The 10,898-nt window shown below is 47.6% G+C and overlaps 1 protein-coding gene across 1 annotated transcript; it reads left to right on the top strand.

The window, feature by feature from the left end:
* Positions 1–5,715: 5,715 nt before the first annotated feature.
* Positions 5,716–10,718, top strand: LOC311424767 (keratin, type II cuticular Hb4-like). The gene is made up of 9 exons (XM_084500167.1): positions 5,716–6,314; positions 6,831–7,039; positions 7,534–7,594; positions 7,860–7,955; positions 8,206–8,370; positions 8,519–8,644; positions 8,972–9,192; positions 9,470–9,504; positions 9,584–10,718. The coding sequence occupies exons 1-9, from the start codon at positions 5,862–5,864 to the stop codon at positions 9,787–9,789; spliced, it is 1,572 nt and encodes a 523-aa protein (XP_084356293.1). The 5' UTR covers positions 5,716–5,861; the 3' UTR covers positions 9,790–10,718.
* Positions 10,719–10,898: the final 180 nt, after the last annotated feature.

Raw genomic sequence — 10,898 nt, 5'->3', positions numbered from 1 at the left:
CCATGGGACCGAAAGGGCTCTAGGCAGTTGGCTGAAGATGCCATTGCAGGAACGCTCCAAAGAGATGTTTTAAAGTTGGGAAAGATGGATCCCACGCACATGAGCTAAACTTCTGGAAAGGCTGGTTCCACACCTGCAGCTTGTGCTGCGTGTTAGCATCGCTGTGTGCTCCCACAGCCAGAGCCGTGCCTTTGCCCAGCTACACTGACCTGCAAAATGCGAGCAACGCAGAGCTCCCACTGCTCATTCCTAGTGCCCCGCATGGAAAACAGGAGGGATTTAGCTCCAACCCCTCTCTGGAATGGCCAAAAGAGCTGCCAGGCCGTGGCTAAATGAGGATGCGATCCCAGGGCAGTGTGATGCTCCAGAGCTGAGGTTTCTGTTGGGTCAGCAGATCGAAGCTGGGCTGGCTCAGACAAGCTGGCGGTTCTGAGCTCAGGTCTGTAATTAAAAACCTGAGAGAGAGAGAAAGCAAGAAAAGAAGCCAACATCACTTCTTCCATTTCACGGTAGATGCCAACTATCACATACAGCAGCTGTTCTCCAGCATCCAGGGCCCAATCATGAGAGATGCTGAGCTCTCTCAACCCCTTTTAGGCTGACACCCAAAGAGTGCTTAGCACATACAACTCCCACACAGCTTTACCCTAAAATGTTGCCCGGCTAAATAAGGCAGGCCAGCTTTCAGGCTTGCATGCATGAACTTCTCTCTGATCCTCTCCATGGAGCAGAACACGTTCTCAGGCCATGATGAATGCCAAGAAAATCAGATAAAAGCAAATGCACCTTTAGAAAAGACTGAGAAATTCAGGGCTAAGCCCTCACTGTTATCCCACTGGAGGCAAAAGAATTAAGAAGTTTCCCACCCATGGCACACAGCCCTTCAATATTTCAGGGAAGATGGGACTGAAAATACCCTATTTCATCTTATAGAAGAGACTTGCATGCTTTTCTTTTGTCCTCATCCCTCTGCACCCACCTCCTTTGCTAATATATGTATATTCCAAAATTATATTCACGGGGATTTGCCAAGCAAATTCACGAGAAAGCAATAGCCAAACCCAGTTCTGCTGTAAGCTAATCCGTACATAGGACACTTCCCTTGGAGGGATCAGTGCTCTCACCACCATCTCAATGTATTCAGCCTTTGTCTTTAGTTTTCCCTGGCTCGTACAAAGGTCTGAGCTGGAAAATTTTTCATCCATGGCTCTCTCCTGCTCTCACAGCCATCTTTGCTGCAGCTACTTTCTGCTTGTAGTCACAGGCCAGCAGAACCCTAGCACAGGCCCATCTCCTGTCCCAAGGGAATTAAAAGATTGTTCTTGAGGTTAACAAAATCACAGAGGTCAAATGAAAGAAACAGAAGCGTAAATTATAGAATTGGGTTCAAAAAAAGAGCAATTCTGGCTAAAGGCTGATGTAATAGCAAACCCAGTTGGCCCGTTTTTAGATACCTATGACATTCCCAAGAGTTCAACTCAAATGCTTCTTTTCCCCCGATGCAAAGCAAAGCAGTGCTCCTTTTTGTACTCCTACTGCCCTGCACACGTCAAGTGATTGGCTAAGCTTCTCTCTTTCATGCTTACTATAAAAAAAGAGGTTTGCAAATGCAGTTTTTATCGGATCAAGGATTCCCTTCCATTCAAATTAGAAACACAGCCTATAACCGAACAATCGGTGTGCGTTTAAAAGCAGCTCGAGTCACTAATCTGCAAAACTACAACTTGTGTCAACAGTTGGTTTCCATGGGGAGGTTGAGCAGGATTAGATCCATATTCTTGCTTAGGCTGAATAACCAGGAGCAGAACCATTGGTTTTCTTCCCCTTGAACGTATGAAGAGGGGACTAATAGGCAAACGTGTGCAGGGAATGAGTTTGTTATGCTCAAAAAGGTAAGAGCATTTCAGACCAACTCAAACTCTTCTTCCAGGCTTTTGGTATGAACAGCAGCCAATATCGCTGGAAAGACAGCAGGTGAGAGACTGCCTCTCACTCTCCAGAGACTCTAGAGGGACCTAAAAGCCAACTTTTGTGAAGATTTAATTAAAAGAGTTGAATCCCACCTTAAGTGAGTCAGTTCCAATACAGCATGGTCATCTGGGATGTTTGTATACCCCAGCTGGTCAAGACCTTTCCTTTTCTTCTCTGTCTAGCAATTTTTATCTTGTGCCTACGATGATGAGAGAAGCAATCAATTTAATAACATGGTAAAGCTTATGTCCTTGAAAAAAACAGCACTAGGAGTTTGTAATGCCATCACGTGCTGGCATTAAAGAGAATGCTCTTTCGATTCATAAAACCTTCTCTGACGTGCTTCAGGACATGGATTGTGCCTACACGAACAAAGATGAGCTGGAAGCCAAGGTGGAGTCCCTCTTCCAAGCGGTAATGGCTTTACTTTTTCCTTTTCCTCCACCTCATGTCTCTTGAGGAGGATCACTTAAGTTCAGGGAGATTTTCGGTGTTTCATGTATACATCAGACTAACACTCTGGATTTCAAAGGCATTACTGTTGCATTGGGCAAAATCCTAAGGAATCTGTTTCAACTTGATGGTAGAGGCAGAAACCAGAGAGCTTAAAGCAGAAAATCCTTCTTTGGGTTTCTGTAGTGAGCCTCAAGTCCGGGTACACAGAGTAGACATCTCCTTGTATCTGTGCCATGGAAATGTACTGGGAAAGCACTTGTGGTGCAGACAGTTGGTAATCTTCCTGTTGCCCCTAGGACACTGCTCAGGTTGTGCCATTCCAGATACCTCTGTTATTGTGCAAATGGACAACAGCCGAGGCCTGAACATGGGTAACATCAGTGATGATGCCAAAGATCAATTCGTGGACATTGCCAAAAAGAGCTGGGCTGACAGAGTCCTGGTCATCCAGCAAGGCGAGTTGTGATGGACACTCACAAAAGTATTTATGCCCCACTTCTGCTAAGAGCCATGCTTCTTCAGATTTCCTAATTTGGGTTGAACGGGATTTTTAAAGGTTTGTTTGTTTTCTTAGCCACCTGCAATGTTTCCCTAATGTGTAATATATCATTTGCTAACACCTTCACACACAGAGCTGCTTCTGGGTAAATGAGTCATTTGTGTCCACCAGTGACAAAAGTTTTGGCCTTAAAGCTCAAGATCCGGGACTGCGGTCCCAGAATCACATAGCAGTTTCATCTCTGACTCATTTCCCTGCTCTGGTATTTATTTTCATTGCATTTTCTCTCTCCTCAGAATGAGGAACTGAGAGAAGCCACGGGCAAACATGACAACAGCTTGCGTAACTCAAAAAATGAAATTATGGAGCTGAATTGGGTGATTCAGAGACTAACTGGAGAATGTGAAAACACCAAAGCCCAGGTAAGGATGACTCAGGGACAATAATGTGCCAATCACAATTCCCAGGCTGTGGATTTCCAAAACTCCTCCGCTAGAGAAAGGGAGTAATTAACCCAGTTTTGATGAAATACATGTCAGCTGCTTGACTCTCAGACTTGCTGATAATACAGAGTACAGAGCAAAACAGTCTGTTACTGCTACTAATAATTGAACTACCATCCGTACGGACCTGCAGCAAGAAGACAATGCATGAGCCAGAGAGAATTGTCCTAGAGTTAGAGGGTTATCTAGAGTCTGAAAATATGACAAAGTGCAGGAAGGAGCCATTGCTGAAGCTGAGGACCAGGGGAAAGTGGCCTTCAAGGATACAGAATTCAAAATATCCGAGTTGGAGGCAGTGCTGCAGAAGGCAAAGTGGGACATGGCCTAGCAGCTGCACGAGTACCAGCAGTTGATGAACATCAAGCTGGCCCTGGACATCAAGATCGTGACCTACAGGAAGCTGCTGGAGGGCGAGGAGTGCAGGTTGGTGCTGGCACAACCCTGCAAAGAGGCTTACAAGGAAGAAACAGTAATGCACCTAAGTCCACCACCACTTTTCACAGTCTGCCACCATCTCTGTAATTGCAGCAAATCCCCCTGAGACCCAATGTCCCTGGAGGTGACGCTTTGCAAAGTACTTTGCAGCCTTTATGGGCCCAAATGCCTTGCAAAGTCAAAAGCTCCCAATGCACTCAGGCACTTAGGTTTGCCCTCAAAGCTAAGTGCCTGAGTGCATTGAATGCACTTGCATGAATAAGGACAATAACATCATATCCCTGACCCAATCCCAAAAAAAAACAGGAAGAAAGAGAAGACAAAAACCTGTAGATTTGTTTCCCCAGGGAATTGCCTAAACATCTAATTCTAAACCTGCTCAAGCCAATTTGCACTACTTGGTTTAATTGAGCTAGCTCAAAACATCTTGCTTTTTTGTTGTTGTTATTTTGTTCTTGTTTTTAAGTAAGTTCAAAAACATTTCAACTGCTTTTTCCTGTTGTACTGGAGAATCTGTAGCTTTATCCAGTGCCCCTCTCTCCTTTGGGGATGGGCAGCCTGTGAGGCCAGCCCTCCCACAACGCCTTTCCTCAGATTTCTGACCAAAAGTGCTCTAAAGTTGCATTCAGTGCTACTTGTCTCACTAAAATGAGAAAGTGTGTCCTGGGATGAGGGAAAAAGTGGTGTTCATACAATGGATAGAGAAGAGATGCCACCACGGAGCCATTAAATACATCCCAAGTCCAAACTGGCAATCCAAACTGGAGCAATGAGGTCTGGCACAGGAGGACTGAGGGCAGCCTAGAATCACAAGGTTCCCTCCAGATCTCCTCATGCACCATCCTTGTAAAGACCTCTCTGGGCTCTGGAGTCGAGCTGTCCAGCAAGGATAGTAATTTTGGCTTGCAATTGCAACCAACCACTGAACAGGGAAGGGGAAAAATGCAGTAAACAAAACTAAACTATTCGTTTGAAACTTCCACCCTGCCCCTACCAAACACGCCGCCCTCCCACACGGTGACGCCAGCCCTGACGCTATCCCCGTCCTTCCAAGGCTCGGACACAATGCACACGCGTGTGAGCAGCAAAACCAGGAAGAATCCGAGCCCCGACGCCACAATGAGGGCGCTCGCCCAACGTAGGAGGCAAAGGACCAAGCCTGGCCCTGCCCCAAAGCAGGTGGGAACCCAACCTCAAAGCTGAGCAACGAGGGGAGGAGAGGCCGGGTTGCTGAGGATTTGGCCAACAAGAGCATCTGCTAAAGCTACCACCTTCCACACACAGGGCTCAGTTTCAACTGATCAGCAATCCCCCCCCCAAGTAAATCACCACGTTGGATGATTTGCAGCTACCCACAGAAAAGTCACGTTTTCTGAGAAATACAGTTGGTCCCAAAGATCTTTGTCTGGCATCGTGTTACCTTTTTATAGGCAAACCCAACAAAACACAGTTGTTTACCACTAAACTGCCTGCGAGATTTTGTTCATTAATTCTCAATGAATTCGAATTTATTACTGATATTATTTAGTAAACATCTGGCTGAATCACATTCTCCTTCAAAGCTCTTACTTGCAAGCTGAGGTACCAGCAAAATGTAAATATCTCCTTTGACTGGGAAGCACTTTGCATTTTGAAAGGTACATTTTAAACCTATAAAAAGGCGAAGGCGGAATTTTTACACCTCCAGGAAACATCCAGCAGAACTCGCCTGCTTTCTACCGCTCTTACACAAGACCTAAATATGGCCCCTCTGACTTAACACCACTCTTCAGACCTCGATGGGGCAAATATGCTGCTTTCTCTGCTGGTAAGCACAACATATGCTAAGTAGCTCAAACTCATTGCATCGTAAACATTTTGTGGAAGTTTCATGTAGCCTCGCCCCATTTTCCGCGCAAATAAAAGGAAGAGGGTGCTCCGCTGCGGTCAGAGGGAACTGCACCTGGGAATCTGCTGCCAGCACATTGCCTGCACCCATCCCTCTCCCACCCGTGGCCATGTCTTGCCGCTCCTACAGCATCAACTCCGGCCGTGCCGCTAGGAATTTCAGCTCGTCCTCCACCGCTCTGCCCCGGCATCGACGCGGCTTCAGCAGTGCCTCGTGGCACTGGGGCAGCGGCGCGGGACCCCGCGGGCTGGGTTACTTCAGCTCCAGGAGTCTCAATGGCACGGCATCCTCCAAGCCCAGGATAGCTGTTGGAAGATGTCCTCCTCCGAGATCTGGATATGGCTTTGGTGCAGCCAGCGTGGGATTTGGCTACCGAGGTGCTGGCTTTGGCTACAGGGTCAGTGGAGTCTCCAGGCCGCGCTCCATCACACCCATCACCATTAATGAGCAACTGCTGCAGCCACTCAAACTGGAATTTGATCCCAACATGCAAACAGTGAAGTATCAAGAAAAGGAGCAGATCAAGACCCTTAACAACAAATTTGCTTCTTTCATTGACAAGGTGAGCAGCGAAACCCTCCCCAGCTCCAGCTCGCAGGCGCAGCGGTCCAAGGGAGGTGTCTAGCATGTAACAGGCAAGAAATCTTTGTAACACAACTTCTTATAGACATTGAGGGCAACTTTCAAAGTTGAACACCAAGGTGTTCAACAAGCCATGTAGTCTTACTGCCATCAGGGAAGCTTTGATGTACTGGCACTACTGATCTGATCTCTAGGCCTGACTGCAGGGAGGGAACACGCTGAGAATGGCTTTATCAGCCTTCCAGTTCCTCCCCATTTGCCTCCACGTTTTCCTAATTTGTTGCAAATTTTCCCTTTCTGGAAACATTTAGGTTTTTGTGCATTTCCACATCAGTTACCCAGAAAAAGCATATGCACAAAAGAACATTGGAGTAAGAAACAGTGCGTTCAAGTGGACCAGGAGCAGGACCGTGCATTTCACGGCTGTTGCGTGGACACTGGCTCTCACAAGCACTTAACCCTCATCTCGTTTCCCATTTTGCTTTCTGGGATTCAGGTTCGATTACTGGAGCAACAGAATGAGGTGCTGGAGACCAAGTGGAGCTTTCTGCAGGGTCAAAAACAATGCAGGAATATCATCATGCCCATGCTAGAGGCTTATATTGGTAACTCAAGGAAGCAGTTGGAAGCACTGGGGTGCAACAGAGCCCTGTTGGAAACAGACCTGAAAGCAGCGCAAGAGGCTCTGGAAACCAACAAGAAAATGTAAGTTGAAGACAGAAATGTGAGTGTAAGGCTCAAAATGTTGTTCTAGGTTCATAAGAAGGCAGAGATCATGAACTTTTCATGATAGTACATAGTTCCCAGAGAACCTGTAGGTAGGCAGAGAGATCTGACAGCATCCTAGTATATAAAACCAAGTCCCAGTTTATGGAGATGGAGAAAACAGGATATGTCTCTGCCAGGTTCTCTGTCTCTTTCCTAATTCTAGGAATTAACATGTAGAATAGTTAAGCAACTGTTTTCTGGTACAGAAGCTGAACGAAAACAGTTCTGCTGCAAATTTGTAAAAACACCGAAACCTCTCTGAAAACGTTTGCTTTCCCATGGGCTACAAAACAAGAACAAAGCACCCCAAATCATCTAGGGAGAAGTTTAAAAAAAAATAGGAGGAGTTTCATTTCTTGCAATAAGGCCTGCAGAATCCCAAACAAGGATGTAATTGCACTGAACTCAGAATCTCCCATTTTCCCACGCAGGTATGAAGATGAATGCAGCCAGCGGATCTGTGCTGAGAAGGAGTTTATTGCCCTGAAGAAGGTGAGCAAGGGGCCATTTGAACCTTCCTCTCCAGGTTTGGGTCTTTGGGGCGCACACAGAGATTTATTTCCCCAAAACAGCACACAAAACAAGTACAAACAGGAGCTGGTGCTCAGGTTTGCTTGAACTCAGATCAGCAGCAACTGTGTAATTGGGAGCTGGCACACCGTCATGGTACCGGCAGCAAAAGTCCCTTACCCTAAGGGTAGCCCCAAGTCTGTTCTCGCTAACGAACTTCCTTCTTCTCTCCTCAACACGACTTCAGGATGCAGACTGTTTTTTCTTAAAAAAAGCAGAGCTGGAGGCCAAGGTGGAAAGCCTGAAAGAAGAGGTTGACTTTCTGCGAATGCTCTACGAAGAGGTAAGAAGCCTCCCTGTCGCTGCCGTTGTTTGCATTTCACAGTCCAGTCTTGGAGCTGTTTGTCCCAACAGAAAGGGGAAGAAGGGGTAATGCAGGGCAGAGGTCACCCCTCGCAGTGAACGGGGAGACCCAGCAAGTCATCTCTGCTTGGTCACCACAAAGGGGTAGCAAGTTGCATGATGTGCATGACACACCAGTGAGGGGCTGGCCTGGGAGCACAGCCGAACCCGCATCTCACTGTCACCACCAGGAAACCCAGCAGCTGCAGACTCAGATCTCAGATACTCAGGTGATTGTACAGATGGACAACAGCCGGGACCTCAACCTGGACAGCATCATTGCTGATGTCAAGGCTCAGTATGAGGACACTGCCTGCAGGAGCCGGGCAGAAGCAGAAGCCTGGTACAAAAGCAAGGTGAGAAAAACTGCCAGAGGGGGGGGGGTTCAGATGCAATTTCTCTCTTAAAAACGAGATAAACACCCTCATGCTCCTAATATGCTCTGATTTAACCCAAAGCATGTGTTTTCTGAGACACACAACAACGTCTCTGGGGCTTTTTTAGTTTGAGGAGCTGCGAGTCACTGCAGGCAGGAACGCTGACAGCCTGCGAGAGACGAAAAAAGAAATAAGTGAGCTGACACGGATAATCCAGAAACTGAATGGAGAAGTCAGGAACGCCAAGGACCAGGTGAGCACAAAACTAAATGGTGCTGTACACCCTGCAAAGGATGCTCAGTAGCCAGGACTTCGCTGTTCTGGCTGGGGCTGCATTAAAGTCCAACTCAGGCACTGCCTGAAGGCAGCTACAGTTAGAGCATCCCATCCCCTGAGAGTAGCACAAGGAAGCATTGAAACTGCACACCCAGCTCCCTTAAACCTCTGCTGGGGAGGACTGCATGTCCATCTTACTGCTGGGCTGAATGCACAACCAGACTTTAAATACACCTCTAGATAATGCATTACGTTTGAAAATACCAAGAGACACTGAAGACTGATGGTGTCTTGCTCCTTGCAGCGCTGCAAACTGGAAACCGCTGTGGCCAATGCTGAGCAGTGTGGGGAAACATCCATCAAGGATGCGAAGTGCAAACTCTCTGAGCTGGAGGTAGCTCTGCAGCAGACCAAGGCAGACCTGGCCCGGCAGCTCTGTGAGTACCAGGAGCTGATGAACGTCAAGCTGGCTCTGGACATTGAAATCACGACCTACAGGAAGCTGCTGGAGGGAGAGGAGAACAGGTGAGTGACAGACACCAACAGGGCTGGACAAGCTGCTTTAGACCCATATGTCAAAAGGGAAAAAAATAAAAATGGTCAGAGCTATTTTGCTATTTCAGAGCTGCCATGCTGCAAGTCAGGCTCGCAGCCCCAGCGCAGCTCTTCCCATCAGTCCTACCACACCTCCACTGGTGCACAGAGAGCAGGATAAAGAGGGGTCAGGCTCACAGGTGAGGCTAACGGGGCTTTGCAGCTGAAGACAGGTCAGTAATGGAGAACCTTTTCCCACTCTCTGCAGGCTTCGTGCAGAAGAAGGGCTGCCCGTCAACATCTGTAAGTTGGAGCATTCAACTTCTGCCTTTCCTCCAGGAATCCCCTAGGCTGAAATTCAGTTTTGCTTTGCCTTTTGCAGCTGTCTGCCATTCCCAGAGAGGTCTCGCCTACAGCCCAGAACCCACTTTTGCCAGCACCCAAGTGCCTGCCAAGAGAAGCTCGTGCAGGAACGGCAGCGCGAGCCGCAGCGCTGGGGTCTGCGGTGAGGCTGTTCGCAGTGGGAGCACGAGGAGCTCCCACGTGAAGCTCGTGTCCATGACCAAGTCGGCCAGGAGCCACATGTAAGGAGCTGCAGACGAACGGCAAGGCTGGAACCGAAGCGACACACACGGCAAGAGCCGGCCAGCGCCGGAGCACGTGCACCCAGCTCCCCCACTCCGCACACCCATTTTCTATGCATGGGGATACAAAAGGCAAAGAGGGCTTTTCTGTGCTCAGGAATCATTCCCATTACGCAGTTCAAACACGATGCCTTTGGGGCAGTTCCCTGGTCTTTCCACAGATTCCAGGATCAAAACGAAGTGTGAGACAGCACAGCTTCTACCTATGAGCATTTTCATTAGGGCTTTACTCAGCTTTATTCACTTGTTTTAGCAGCTCCCACCCTAGATCAGCTTAGTTCTATCAGCTGCCTTTTAGCTTACAGATATACCCCTGGCATCAGCAGAACTCACCCAAAACTGCCTGGCTTGCATGTTCCCTACACATTGTACCAATCCTACTGAATATTTGCCCCAGAGGATAGATTTCAGTGGCTGCTGCTGTTTGGAGGCAGTTTGCTTCATACTCACATTACATATTTTGAAGCTAATCCTCAACTTTCCTTTTCCTTCCGTTTTTCTAAATGGTATGGCTCATCTGATGCCACAAATACCATCTTAACTGAAGGGCCTGGGCACCAGTCTGCTGTCAGGTATGAACGGGGCTGATCCATCACAAGGTCTGGCCCCCAGGACACAAAACTCCTCTGTGATCTTGCTTACAGGATTCAGATCCAATCTCAAACACATCAGACCAGTTTCAATCACCTTTCTGTCTTTCAATATATAGCAAAGGAAGCTGCCAGTGTAAGTATATTTACTCCGTTTGAGATTTGGGAAAGAAAGAGGATGCAGTGAATTATTCCTATTACGATACATATAGCCAGCAATGCTCATTAATGGCTTTTATCCTAGTTTTAGTCTCACATCTCCAATAAATCGACATAGCAACAACCAGCACCACGTGCCTGCTTCTTTTTGGGGAGAAGAGGGGTTAATTTTGTCTCTACTCCAAGTTCTCTAATGATCTGTTAGCATGGGTCCAGAGGAGGGCCGTGAAGATGATCAGAGGGCTGCAGCAGCTCTCCTATGAAGTGAGGCTGAGAGACCTGGAGCTGTTCAGCCTCTAGAAGA

The sequence above is a fragment of the Aythya ferina genome (genome assembly GCF_964211825.1).
Source record: "Aythya ferina genome assembly, chromosome: 28".
In the NCBI taxonomy this organism is placed as follows: domain Eukaryota; kingdom Metazoa; phylum Chordata; class Aves; order Anseriformes; family Anatidae; genus Aythya; species Aythya ferina.
This window is presented reverse-complemented; position numbering and strand designations above follow the sequence as displayed.